At 36.3% G+C, this 15,391-nt stretch overlaps 1 protein-coding gene across 1 annotated transcript in view; it reads left to right on the top strand.

Moving 5' to 3' along the window:
• DGKB (diacylglycerol kinase beta) overlaps positions 1–14,968 on the top strand; it is a 566,799-nt gene extending 551,831 nt beyond the window's left edge. Inside the window, exon 24 of the mRNA XM_053655066.1 lies at positions 14,574–14,968. Within this exon, the coding sequence (XP_053511041.1) occupies positions 14,574–14,681 (108 nt within the window). The 3' untranslated portion in view covers positions 14,682–14,968. The remainder of the gene's footprint in view (positions 1–14,573) is intronic.
• Positions 14,969–15,391: the final 423 nt, after the last annotated feature.

The raw sequence follows: 15,391 nt of genomic DNA, 5'->3' as shown, positions 1-15,391 counted from the left end.
CTTCCCTCCCTTCTATGATCTCCCTGAGGGTTTTAGTTGTTTGCTTTTTGTTGTTGTTTTATTTTTTTTATTTTATTATTATTATTGTTTTGCCTCCCAGGGTTCTCATACTGCTCTTCTGGCTAGAAGTCTAAGACCTTACTTTCCCTGCCTTACCATGTGTGTCCTGATGTAGCATCTGCCCCAAGGGCTGTCTAATAAAAGGCATGAGAGAGAATAATATGAGGTATTTACCCCTGCTTTGGGGACCATTATCTCACTGGTCAGAGAGAAGGGCTTTCCTTCACTGTAGTTGTAAGGCACCTGCCACTGCTATGGAATTTCCAGAAAACTAGGAAGGGAGAAATTAGGGGATAAATAAGACAAGATCTTTTTCCCACTCTCTCTGACCTGTGGGGCTATAATTTTCTTCCCCTTTAGATAGAAAGGTGGGGCTTTTCTTACGCTGTCTATCTTTACTTGGTGTACAGTTCCAAGTTTTGAGGCTGCCGTTACTTAAGTCCAGGCTAGGAAATACAAGAGGGAGCAAAACAGGGCTCTCAGCACTGGTTTGCTGGCACTTCTCGCTCTGGTTTCCTTTCCCAATCTGCGTGCTGTCAGTTGCTCTTCAGCATCCTGCTGTTCCTGCTCAGGAACCTGTGCAGGGCCTGTAGTTGCCTTCAGGGAAGAGACAGGGTGGGGTGTGGTCACTTCTTTTTAACTGACACTGGAATCGTCACTACTCTCCTTAGATTGCCTATAGATGTTCCCGAGTTCGGCATGGACTGTCCCCATCCAGTTGGCATATTATTATTAGCCAGAACTTGTTTACCTGCCAACTTTGAGACGTCACAGTATGGTCCCCATTTTCATATATCTTACAAAAGCTAAGTAAGTCTAAAAAATGCCCCAGAACTTAAATCTTAAATCTTATTCATTTTGAGATAACTTCATTCATTTATTTTTCTATTCTTGTGTCCTCCTTTTAAGCATCTGAGACAGCAATCTTTTACCTTTTTGTTTGTTTTAGTGAAAATAATTAACCAAAAAAAGCATAGCTTTTCTATTCAACTATAAGGATAAAGTTCAGTTTTAGGTATTTCGTTAAACCAGTAATGATATGAATGATCACATGATTCTGGTTTTGGGATCACTTTGTCCATAAGTAAACATATCTTAAGACTTTACAAATAAGTTATGTGATTATTTGGGAGACTTTTAGGCTGTGGAGGTGACTTTAGATGAATGTCCAAGGTCATAAGGCAAAGAATTATGAGGCTGGAACAGTCCCTAACTTGTTTTTCTACTCCCAAACATGCCAGGGCTTCATTAAGCTTGTTTTCCTTGTTAAGCTTGTTACAGTTACAAAGGTCAGAGGAGGAAATACAATGACTCTGAAGCTTTCTTTAATGCACAGCATTGCATAAAGGAGCACAGGTGTGAAACCAGCAGCCAGGCCAATGAGACTCCTTGGCACTTTAACTAGCAGATGGAACCACAGCCAACCCAACATAGGACATTTAGCATTGAAAAGAAAAGTGAGCTGAGAGACTGTTTTGATTCCACTTTCAACCCACTTAGACAGCTGAATACCATAAAAATCTTTTCTACTTGGGAATAACATTGAAATGAACACCTCACATATTATATTAGAAACTACAGTGGAATTGGATGGATTGCTTTCTTTCATAGTTTATGTGCTTATCTCTCTCTTGCTTACTAAAGATACTATACAATTTTAAAGGAAAATTGTGAATAGAATTATGTTTCCTGACAAAAAGCTACCAAAACCTAAATATAAATAGTACATAGGAAAATTGATGGATAGAACGGGGTGAATTAGAGAAGTAGGAAAATAGATGGAATTTTCTTAACTTTATAGTAGGTGGGCAATCCTGTACCTATTACCTAAATTAATTGATCACAAACCTGGGAACTGAAAACAGATTAGAAATTACACAGCCTTACAACTGTTTTACTATAGAATCTCAACTATTTTATGAAAATTTTTATATACTACCTTTTTACAAAATTGTTAACCTTTCCAGCACTTTTGCAGAAATTTAATATAGTCTGAGCTTTAAAATATGTTTCACTCCTTGAAAGCAATATTGTATGGGATTTTCATAAGAAGGGAGGGGAATAACTGCTTAGGAAAATTACTATGCAGCTTTGGAAAATTACTATGCAAAGCTCATAGTAGTGCTATGGAAGTTATCTGCTGGTTTACCTAACTGCTCAGTCTCCCAAGACCCTTTCATTAAATCAATTAACTTTAAATGATATTGAATGCACCAGGTTTATTTCCTAATAATTAGTCTTGTTTTGAAAAATTGATAGGAATATTATTTTCTCATTAAAAGTTACACAACTATTGTATCTTGACACTTGCTGACTTTGAACCATTTCAAAGAATTTTAAGCTGCTGTCATGGCTTACTTTAAAAGACTAAATAAATATTATAAAAGAATATTAGTATTGTTAGTGATGAAAGACAAAGAGTAACCCAAAACTTGTCAGTTGGAAAATGCTTAACAGGTAGGTATAGATTTCCATCTGAATATGTTCCAGATGTGCACAGAAATTGCATTTTGCCTAATATTTAAATACAGAATAAAGATAAATCTTAAGGGAGGAAATACCATCATTCGTTATTTAATAAGTTTAATCCTGACATTTTGCAGAAAAAAAATTAACTAACAATCTTTTGCCATCTTGGCATATGTTTGAATAAGCAGACTGCTGTTCTGATGGGTGTATTTTTTTAAGGTATGAGTGGTAGTTAGACTCCAAAAGCAGCTAAATAAAACATAAACTCAAAGCATCTTTTTGCCTAAGACTTTATTGGTGAATGCTGTGCATAAATTTGCATTTCTACAGCCTTTATTTTTTTCAAATACTGGCACTTGAGTGTTTAGTTGGGTGTTATTTTGTGTGTTCCCCTGTTACTTATGCATTAATTAGTTTTGTTTACCTGTGCATAATCTTTCCTAATTTCACAACAGTTGTTGTTTTTGTAATTGACAATACAATTTACTGCATGTATGCTTTCTGGCCCCCAAACAAGAATGTTAAGGTATAAAGCACCAATCTTTTTCATTTCAAATTGTTAAAAAAGGGATTGGTCATGACTAATTTCCAATTAATTTGCGGTTGGTACAGGGAACAAAACAATGGCACCTACTAATTAAAATTTAAAATATTCCAAAGTGTCATCTTTAGGTGTCTGTGGAATATATAATTTCCATTTTGGTTCATTGCTGGATCTCTAACACCCGTGAGCTTGACAGCTCTATTAATTTAAAGGCTCAGTATTACCTATTAGTACAAAACATGAAAAAAATACCATTAATCATTTATTTTAATTTTGCAGCTCTGTCATTTTCACAGTATGTTTTAAAATTATGATGACACCATAATGTGCACAAATCGACCTGGATGATGGGGAAACGGATCACACTCCTTAGGAGCAATAGTGAAGTACATTATTAGAGCTTAATTAATGCCAAACTGATTAGATTTGATTGCATTTTGCACAAAAAAAATTTTAAACAATTTTTCTTACCACATTATGTTGAAAAAGTTAATCCAACCACCTTATGTTTACAGTTAGACTTACCTTTTTTAGTTCTTCTCTTTAACACATTCTATTTAAATACTGTAAAATGAACCTAAATTGTTCTTTTATTCATTTTGAAAATCAAGTTAATGTAGTCATTAGTTTTACTTAGAAAAGTTTGTTTCATTTCAGCTAAATTATAATCTTTCATCTTCATATTCTTTCATAGGAACTCCTAACTTGAATTGAATGTAATATCCAAAACCACAAAAAGACAAAAAGTGAAATGAAAAACATAGCAAATACCTAATACTTTGTATATTTATATTGATTTGATCTGGCACCATTACACATTTTAAAAGTGGAAAATTATATGCACTGAACAAAATTTTGTCATTAGTTTTCAAGAGGAGCAATGTTTTAAAAATATTTATATCTAGTTCAAAATGGAATATATTCTCCCAGAATGGGTAGTTTCCCACTCTGTGGGCACCCTCAGACTGATAGCAGGAGACTTGCTTTCTTTCCGTCTAGAGCTGTTTGAGGTCTCTCTTCTGGAAATACAAACTGTAGAACCACAAGGCCTGTAACTGAATTTCTTCCCACAATTGCCTTCTAGTCATACTTTATCTAGTTCTTCATTTCATCAGATTTTGTATATTAAAATTAGAAAATATGCCTAACACATCCCAAGTTTCTCCTCAAAAAGCGACAACCTGTGTTGCTGAAAGTGTTAAAGAGTAAGTCTTCTTACCCCTCACAGAGAACAGGGTTTGTTGTTTTCACAGAGGTATCCCTCAGGGTGAGTTACCCATTTCAAAAGCAAAAATTTGAATTAAAAAATTCTTAATAAAAATGTGGGGACAACTTTCCTCGCAAGTCCCCCCATGTGCCACGGATGAAAGTGAAACTACCAAAACAAGATCTGCTTGGGAAGGAAAGGTGGCTGGTTCCTCAAAGGGGAAGGGCCAAGAGCCCCTTCCTCAAGGGGCTTTTATTGGGTTCGTTTGCACAAGAATACAGGTAAGAATCAAATAATAGATAGCATTCAAAGAACAGTGAGGGCTTATCTCAGTCAGGGTCAGATAGCCAACAGAGCAGTAAAACTTTGAGGAACAAACTTCTTGCTTGGACCCTTATCATTTAAATGAGAGCATTCTAAACAAAACAGGTTTCACAGGATTTTTACATATTCTTTCTTATGCCTGATTTACCCCAGATACCACTCTAGCAAGGCAAGGAGCTGCACCTCTCCCCAACAGGTATTCAGGCTTAAGGGGATTAGAGCCAGGAAGCTCTTCTCCCAGAGAACATGGGGACTTGGGCTTTGTCAAAGCCGGGGCGGGGGTGGGGGGGGTGGGGGGGAAAGTGAGTGTCCATTGCTCCCTCATTGTCGCAGCCTCCCGGAGTCCTTTCATGATGGTCTCCCAAGTGATCCTGCCTGGCCTAGGTTGTCCCTCTCTGAGCGGTCATTCCCACCATGGACATCTACCATGCTTTGGGGGCAGGGAGAAAACTGAGGCAGCATTTGCTACCAGAGACAAGCTTTGTCTCCTGAGGCTCGTATTCCAAAGGTCATCGCTTGCCCTTAGCCACAGGGGGTCAAGTTACAATTCCTAGAACCAGGAAGAGTGGTTCACAACATAAAAATACACTGAATAGAATTTAATAATGTACTGCTTTTATTTCCTTCAATAGTTAGAAAATAGTTTCACTTGTTTCATTTGAGGAGGCCAAAATTTTGAAAAATTTTACATATTACATTGTTTTATCGACATGACAGTTCTATCGGGTGAATAAAATAAATATCATTAGACATGATTTTCAAATCAATAAATAAAAATTAAGAAGAGAATACTATTTCATCCAAGCTAAGAATGTCAGATTTACTTTATTTCTTCAACAAACATTTATTGAATTCCTTATCAGTGAACATGCTGACATTTTGCCCTAGAGTTATAGGGCAAAGAAATGGAAATAATGGAAAGAAAGCAAAAAGACATGGTCTCTGATCTCAGTGAGGTTGTACATTACCCAAAGTCATACACATACATGATTCCAGTAATGATATAAGTTTTGTGATACTGTGGTGCTGTGATTATATGGTACTATGGTACTATGACAGGGTGCAAGAAAGGAATTTGACCACCTCAAAGGAGGTCTAAGAAGACTCAAAGGAACTGAAAATAGATCCAAGAACTAAGGGATGAGGAGTATATAACTAAGCATAAAGGGAGGGAAAACTGTCCTATGCAAAGGGAACAGCATAGGGAGATAGGGGCATAGTTGTGTAAGGATATGAAAGATGATGTGACAGACATGGACCATGAGGACTAGAGATGTGCATGCAGGCAGGTGATTCCAGCGAGTCAGAGCTACAGGGCCTGGAAGCTCACAGGAAGGATTTTTAGCTTTAGTTTAAGACACACATGGAACTAAAGAGACTTTAAGCAGGAGAGTGATGTGATCAGGTTTGCACGGTGATGAAATCATTCTGGGTGGGGAATGAATTGTAAAGGATGGTAATAACCAGTTAGGAGCCTTTTCTTTAAAACTCATCATTTTTACCATTTAATATATTTTCAAAAGTTATCCCCACTGAATGATTAATGAATAACTATAATGTACAGTCAATAATTGGATACTTAAAGTGGACTAAATTTTCCTTGCTGGCAAGAACAGTCTTAAGTTAAAATGAATTGAATGAAGGTTTATTATTTTCATCAATCTGTTCAGACTTTAGAGTGGTGGTAGTAGATAGAAGACAAAGAAATCAAGAGCTACAGAAAATATCTGAGGGACAAAATTGATAGATTGTTTATAGGAGGTAAGGAGTAGGTGCCAAGGATGATCCATGTTTCTGGCTTGAACAATTGAATAAATGATGGAGCAATTCCATGGAAGAGGAGACTCTGGAAAATATCTAGGTTATGTTCTCTCTACTCCAACACAACACAAGTAAATCATGTTCCCTGGTCCATGTCCTGGGCACATTGTTAGGAAAATCAATTATCAATATACCATGTGATGGCAATTTTTTATGGGTAGCATGTCAAAATGTTTATTGGATTACCATGAAATAATGTCTTTAAGATCAGTGCTATAGTGTTCCAAATAACCAAGTGTATAGCTGAGTCTAGCAACTGACTCATTAAAGAAGTTTCTTTTCATAATACATCATTATGTGCTCCCTTAGTTCAAAAAAATCCATTCTTTCTTTGGTTAGTACAGGTCCCACATGGATTTTTTTCCTACTCTTTCCTTTGGGTAAAAGTAGAACCTGGCATGTGGCTGAAATGCTACCAGGTGCTTCTGGCCTCCTCAGAGAGAAGGCAGATGGTCATAATATGCCATCTCCCAGTGTCACCCAAGGAATCCTAAAAGCCTTGTTGTCTCAGATAGGAGAGGGGTTAGCAAAATGTGTTCTCCACTGGACCAAACATAATTACTCTAAATATAGCAAGTAACATTTATTAAGCACATATATGGCATGCATAGTCTCAGCATGTACTTGCAATAGTCCTATAAATTAGGTGTACTGTTATCTTCCTTTAGCAAACAGAGACTCAGGCTCAAAAATGTGAAACACATTGGCTAGTGTCCACGCTGGCAGTCAAAGCTTTGCCTCATATCTCAAGTTCATGATTTTTAACCTTTCAATATCTAAAAAGACCTCATGGGGAAAACATATAAACTATTACTCATTAAGAAAAGTAGAATCACAAGTAGTTCATATTATGAATATTCTCTGATGATAGTCAAGGATAACTTTTTGTGTTATTTTGTTTTCTGTTTTTGTGTTTATTTTTATTTTTGTTTTTGTTTTGTTAGAAAGGCCTTCCAAAAAGGAAAAACAATTACTAGGTTAAAGTTGTGGGTTAAGTTTCTCTGTAGAGACATAGGCATTATGAAAAGGGGTTTTTTAAGTGTTGATCTTCCCTGGAAACCAACTTACAGCCATAAAATACTTTGGAAGGGAGAACCAAATTTATATCTTTAAATAGATTTCAAACCTAGGTATGAATATTTTCCCTTCAATATGGCCAAATAGCCCATCACCTTTAGGAAAAAGTTTCACTTTTTCTTATTACCATACACATTTAAAATCCCCATGAATTTCATCAGCAAGTAAACCTCTCAAACCCATATTTTAAAGATTTATTGTGAATTCTTCTCAATGATTTCTCTGGATTTGATGTTAGATCAAAGACTATAACATTAAACTTGGAAATTACTATCATTTCAAGAAATAATGGCTGGAATCATAAAGAAGCTGGCACAGAAATTTTAGAAAATTGTTATGTTTCATTGCTTTGCTTTTTGGCAGTTATGGACTTGGAAAATTTAGCATGCTCTTTATTCCCACTGTCGTATGGCTCAGCTATACGCGTGAGTTCAAAATGGTTTCCATTATCGGGAGGAGACACTCTTATTCCAGGATCAGGCTAGGTAACTGTTAATGTTTCAGATAATTGCTAAATTAAACTCTCCCCACAGATATTTTATGGCATTTATTTTGCTCCAAAAACCCCATTCATTTTTAAGGTAGATGAATAAATCCAGTGATAATGAACTCTTAAAGAGATGAAGCAAAGAAGAAAATATTGGCTAGGTAACAGGGAGAATATTTAAAAGGCAAAATACCACCTGCTGAGGTACTTTCTAAGAACTACAATATTATCAAGCCCACCGCGGTACAAAACAATAAAGAGATTATGCATTTAAGTCAAATTTGATCAGTTGATTCATTATCAAAATTGGAAAAGGTAGCATATATTCTTATGGAGAATTGTCACGGAGTGAATTCTGAATGCAGGCACTCAGTATAGCAAAAATAGACCACACGGAATTACTTGCACTTTCATCTATTTCTTAGCTATTGACCCATTACATTATAATTTTAAGTTAAAATTCATTTCTTCTACTACATGCTTCATAATTCTAGATGTGATTTTCAGTGTTTGACTGTAATTATATCAGAGGTCAGCAAGTTATGGCTTTTGGGGCAAATCTGAACAGCTGCCTGGTTTTGTATAGCCAGAGAGTTAAGATTTTTTTAACTTTGAATGGTTGAAAATATCAAAATAAGATTGTTAAAAATCAAATTTTAGTTTTTATACATTGTTTTATTGGAACTCAGCCACACCCACTCATTTACATATAGTCCATGGATACTTTATGCCACAGTGGCAAAGTTAAATAGCTACAGAGACTGTATAGCTCACAAAGCCTAAATATTTACATGTAGCCCTTTACAGAAAATGCTTGGCAACGTCTGAATTACATGAACAACTGCTTAAACATCCTGCAATACATAACTCTCAAATATGATGATGTCTAGATTTAGAAACAGTGTAAACAATTCAGTAACTTAATCACTGACATGCAAACCATTGTGACAAACTGAGGTACATCTAGCCTCGACACATGCAATTTGATGACTTCATTCTCATTAATAGAAGAGGAATAGGCCATGCTGAAGATTGATTAGCAATGTTTATATGATGCCTCTCTCTGGATTTTCTTCTACCTCTCTGGCTACTTGTGCTCAGGTTCCTTCATGGGACATCATTCCCCTGCTTCCCTTTTAACGTCAGTGTTCCTCAGTTACACAGTCTAACCTCCCGTTGGCAATTTGCCACAATGTTCTACAGAAATCTCTTCTCAGTGGGTATCATTGTAAGCTCATCACACCTGAATCTGTTTCAAGACTCTTCTCCCTTCTGAACACTAGCCCTAAATATCTAAAAGACACTGAACATTTCCCTCAGCCTGTCACACTCAATGCTGAGTTCACCAACTTCCTAGCCCCTACCCCTGTTAAAAATGCATCTTTCTATACAAATTATCTCCACATACATAACCAACAAAGCTAAAAGCATGAAAATCATAGTAGAATTTTGCCCTTTTCCAATACCACACAGCCAATCGGCTAGCGTCATGTCCCATAGATGATGCCTCCCTGAGAGCTCTCACATCTGCCACTGCCATAACTGAAGTCCATTTTGATGCACCTCTGGATTGTGTTAACTTTCCAGCTGATCTCCTGCCTCTGGTATGGCACCCAGAGTGATGTTGCCAAAGCTCAGGTTTAATTATGGCCTGTCCTTCCACCACAATCTATGTGGCATTGCTTTGTCTCCCACTGCATCCTGAGAATACCTGTGTAGCACAATGCACATCACATTGTACCATCGCACATGTTACCATCATTGGACCAAACTGTCCTTCAAAGTGGCTGTGTGTAGCATTTTGCATTTCTGCCAGCAGCGTATGAGAGTGTTGCTTTATATCCTTACCAGCTTTTGCTGTTGTCAGTGTGATCCTGTGTTTTTTAATCTCTTTCTTAGCTCAGCCGTTGGTTTTGCCCGAGAACACCCTCCAAATATGTTTTAAAGGGCATGTAAAAGGTAAAAACTCTCTAGATCCTTTTATGACTGAAAACATCTTCATTGTAGCCTTACATTTAATCAATACATTGACTAAGTATAGAACTCTAGGATAAAATTAACTTTTCCTCTGGGGGTTGAAGGTGTTTTTCTGTATTCTTTTAGCACTAATGTATTTGAGAAGCCTGATGCCATGCTGGTTTTCATTCTTCTGTAAATGACCTGTTTTTCCTCTCAAAGGGCATTTAGAATCTTCTTTTTATCTCTGTGCTTTGAAATTTCAGAATAATACATGATTTGAGTTGGGACAGACAGGGATCAAAGTTTGATTGGCAGGAAAGGGAGAGAATGTTCTCCAGGGCAACAGTGGACATGAAGGTGCAGAGGTGGCAAACAAGGAGTGCTAGGGAGTTGGAGTCCGCTATGAAAGCTTTTTTTTTTTTTTTGCAGTTATGAACCTGACTTGTGTAATGCAGATTATAGAACCTGTGTAAGCTTTTGTCCTGTATTGTAAAATCAGAATGTTGACACCTCCCTCTGAGGGTTGTGGAGAGAATACAATTAGATCATATAAAAATAAAATAATTTAAAAATTATTCTTTTGGAAGCAGGTAGGACAACTCTTTGAAATGAGAATAGCTTCTTCCCTGGCTCAGATAAGTTCTTCAGTAGGTGGACTTGATCTCCAGGGACTGGACATTGAGCAGGGCGGGTTGGATAATCTGAGGAAGAGAAACACTACCCTTAATAATAAAAGGTGGTGGGAATATGCAATGGTGGGAAACAGGGATCTAGGAAAGAAAATGCCAATGAGTTGGGCCAAACCTACCTGGACCATGAGTCAGTGAAGGCCCTCTTCTTCCCTGACTTTAGTTGGCCTGAAGAAGGTCTTCGGAGACCACATAAATGTCTCGTGGGAAGAGACACACTGTTCACTGTCTGGTATAAGACATAAACCCTCTCTTCTATCTCTTTTATGAAATTCCATACTTATAATAATACTTTTCTGGGGGTAGACTTCTGTTAAGGCATCTCAAAGAAATGGATAAAACAGGTAATATTTGAATAATGTGTACAACACTTAGCATATTGGTGAGCACCAAGTAAGTCAATTTTTTATGCATGTTATTATTCTTAATATTACAGTTATGAGGTGGCACTGTCATGCTGTGCACCTCTGGCAATGTAACAAACAGGAAAACTGCCTTAGAATCCTAGATCCGCTCTGTGTGTGCATCTTGATTTCGTACTGACTAATTTTAAAACTGAGACTGAAATCAAACGTTTTCATATTTCCATTGTTCGATGTGCTAAATCTTAATTTGAAATAGGGAGATGGAATTAGAAAGTGTCCTGGGGCAAAGTGCCTCTCTTCTGCCTGTGTTGCTTTCCAAGAGAGCAGTGACATATGGAAATGAAGAGTCTTTATATGGGGATGCCATTCTATCACTGACAGTATTTATCCTGCATTTTTTTTAACCAGTGCTTTTCACCTTCATGCAGCCCTTCCAGCTGCAAGGAGCCCCATCACCGTTGCTTATGTTTGCCCATAATTTTCTCTCGCTTATAACCTCAGATTCCCTTCCAAACTCAATAGTCAAATATCAAGTTGCAAAACATCTTGCTCATAGCTGGTGCTTGGTTAAATTTTTGGTGCACTGAGGAACAACCAAGAAGTAATGACTTGAATCGTAAAAGATAGAAGCACTCAGAGACAGGCTGATGGTTGGTTCCAGTCTTCAGACTGCTAAAACAATGCCTTCTGAATTCTCTGGAATCTACTCCTTACTCATTGTTGTTTTTCTACTAGAGAGCATGTTCTCAAAAATAAATAAATAAATAAAAATACACAGGTGTGGGATATATACAATTATTCTGGGCCTGGTGAGGTTTTTTAACCAGGTTTCTCCCAGTGGGCAATCTGAACCTGAAGCTACGTATAAGTCTCCAGCGTTCTGAAGCCCACACCTGGACTTTCTGTGATTATGACAGCAACAGTTGACCTAGACTAGAATCATTCTCATGCATAATGGAGTTGTTTTTGCTTCTGCTCAATATAAAGACATGCGACTTTGCAATGAAATGCCATATGCAGAAAGCCTGGGTACATCAGAGACATTTCACAAATGCCGGTTTCCTCCAAGTTTTTTCCCCCAACTAAGAGGAAAACACAGGCAATTGTTTCCTGTTTCCATAATAAACACAGATAGGGAAAAAAGGTGTAGACTTAATTGTTCACAGAAATAATGTTAGATTAAAGGAAGAGTTGTGCATTTTGACCACAGGACTGATTTGACAACAAAGAGGACATGTTATAGACAATTTTTAAAATAGGACTGGCCATTATCCTGCTTAGAAACTGAAAACTAGAACTCCCAGTTTGTCAGTGACACGGATTAAATGTCCCATTGTGTCAGGGACACTGAATGAGATATTGTGCTATTTTCAAAGGCATAACAACATGTGATTTCTTTTAAAAAAGGATTTCCAATATAAAGATAGCCATAATCAGACAAAATTGAAATACCTAAAAAAATACAAAGAACAAACAAAATCTCACACACAGTAATTTGTGGCATTTCAGCTATTCTTTGTTAGAAACTGATGCTAACCTTATATATGTAACTACAATGACACATTTCTTCCATCAATAATAATGACCATATTTTCCAGCATGTGCTAGTACTACTGTGCTAAAGGACTTAGGACAGCCCCTGGGACTCAGAAATGTGTACCTTCTTCCTTTAGCCACAAATGGTCTATCTGAAGCTAAAGTTATTATATAAGTAATATATGACATTCTTCCCCAGGTACCTATCTAAAAATACTACTTTTGTATAAAAAAGATTCATGTTCATGTTCAATGTTTAAAAAATAGTGCCTTTCTGCTTAGCCCCCAATTCAGGATCTATATCATTATCGCATGTGCTTGCCTTTCCTACTTGTCGATGATATCTTGGGGACAGAGAATGTGTATTGTCTCTCTTTCAAAGTTCCTGGAACAGTGTCTAAAGCATAGTAGGGGCTCAATCAATTTTGTGAAATGAATAAAGGAACAAATGATGTGCTGTTAGATACTTTATAAAGCTAAGATTCAGAGAAGGTTAACACCAACAAAATGTGGGAGGGAGTAATCTAAAGCTGAATTATTGAGCCTGATAGCTCTTCGAATCTACATATATAGGTGCATTCTGGTGTTTTAACCATATGACTATCAATCTCCAGTTCATAAGGTAAAAATAAAATAAAATTAGATATCTGGAGAGTTAGGGGCTAGGTTAGTCCAGCAGCCTGTTACAGGTACAATTTATTTTTACAGTTAACAGAAGAACACTGAATCTTCCTGGGATAACCTGATTCCAACAGAGCTAAATAAAGTTGTTCATTTTTTCAGCTTTTGACATATATTTCTGTCTTTCTAGACTGTGAAGGAAATCTCTATTTCCCAAAAGCCCCAGTGCCAATTTTAATGATCCTGTCCACGTGACATTCTTTTTTTTTCCCTTTGTTTCATTACTATTAGTGAATGACAAGTGAAGGATATTCATTTTAACTTGAAAATGTCAGGTACGCCCTTTAAGAGATATATTTTTGCAGCTTTTAATGAGGTGGTGTTTCTTTTTGAAAGAAATACTCATCTCTGACGCCAGGGCTATGCAGGTGACAACTGATATTTAATAAGCGATGGTTCTTGTATTAGTTTCCGATCTCTAAAGAAAATGTCTCAGATTGCTTTTGAGGAACTCTTAGCATCAGTAGCCCAAAGGCAAAATGTGACCTTTTTATTACATAATGATAATCATTTATTATCTTACAATGTATCTTAACGTCACAGACAAAATGCCACTTTGATAATTGCTTTCAATTAGCTTTGAGCATAGCATATATTCACAAAATGTCTTCTCTAATTTAGACTTGAATTAGAGAAAATTGCAGACATAATCTACTTTAAGCTTCTCATTTAAGGTGACTCGCAGTTTTTATATCCGAGAAATCAAAATGAGTAGCTTTAGAACAGTCTCTCAGAGTGTTTTAAGCAGGCTTTTCAGTATTCGATTCTATTCTATTACCAATTAATTAACAAATTAGAAAGTAGTTAATCATTCCTGACCTTTTATGTATATTAAGTCATAACTTCCTATTCAAATGGTTGTTTTGAAATTAAGCCTGGCCATTTGTGTTGAAAGAGAGAAACAATCTGATTAATAAGATAAATAAGGTTTATCTTGATACCAAGTTCATCCTGATGTTTGGTTGTAGCTGGGATTCTGAATACTCTAATGTTGTGTCCTTTCCTGTTTTAAATAAATGATACATAGCGATTGGTCAATAAATTATATGAGATAATCATGTAACCTAAAGAGGAGTTTGGGAGTATTACTACAATTGAGGTTAGAGGTAACAAACACGATGATTAAAATGTGATTTCAATGAATTTTTATGTTTTGTTAGTACCAAGCATTGGAATATGGTTTAAATGCATATCTTTATCTGTCTTAAAAATATTTTTGAAATAATAGAACTCAGAAACTGCATTTTATGCTTGTGATGTTTCAGTAATTTATGGGCTATTATTAACCTAACAGGAATTCTCAGGAATCGGTATTATATCTGAGATTACTCTCTTTCTCTTTTTTTTTCCTTAGATAAAAATTACACACAAGAACCAAGCCCCAATGCTGATGGGCCCTCCTCCAAAAACTGGGTTGTTCTGCTCCCTCGTCAAAAGAACAAGGAACATAAGCAAGGAATAATCGTGTATTGTTTCCATTCTCAGATCTAATTAGCATATTTGGGCCATGGAACACTTATGCTGGAAATCTTTGAATCGTTTCAAGTCTCCTGCTCATGCAAAATCATGGAACTCGCCTAACATTCATCTAACAGTTTTTGTTACTGAGTTAATGTAAAATTCATCTATTAGAAAATTTGTCTCAGTTTTTATAGACATCGATGCATGAAGAAAGCAGAAGTTTACATGAAGTGATATTACAAATTTTTGTTGCATGCATTCCCATAGATTTTTATGTCTCCTACCCATTCCTTCTGCAGTGTCCATTTCCTGACTGTGATTTAAAAAGAAAAACACTTGTAAACATAAAAAAGGATACCATGGGGAATGTGAGTCTCAGTGTGATGTCAGCCATCAGTAAGCACTGATGAGTAATACTACATGATCGAAGCTGCAGATCGCTCTACTTTTTCCTTTTAGAGTCAGTGTATCAATTGTCTTCAGCCTATGACTTGAGGAGAAACTTCCAACTGAAAGATTTTATTAGATAGTTGTATATGATACCTTGCTGTATCTAAGTAATTTTTCTTTAACTTCTTAGAGCTTCTGAGTGGAATTTAAAATATCAGGCATAAAATTTTCTTGTGCTGAAAAATAGAAAGTGTTTTTTATTTTATTTAGTTTTGTTTCTAATTCCAGAAATAAGTGAAAACATGTTACTTCGCAGTGAAG

The sequence above is a fragment of the Artibeus jamaicensis genome, unplaced genomic scaffold (assembly GCF_021234435.1).
Source record: "Artibeus jamaicensis isolate MK-2021 breed Jamaican fruit bat unplaced genomic scaffold, CSHL_Jam_final contig_923, whole genome shotgun sequence".
NCBI lineage: Eukaryota > Metazoa > Chordata > Mammalia > Chiroptera > Phyllostomidae > Artibeus > Artibeus jamaicensis.
This window is presented reverse-complemented; position numbering and strand designations above follow the sequence as displayed.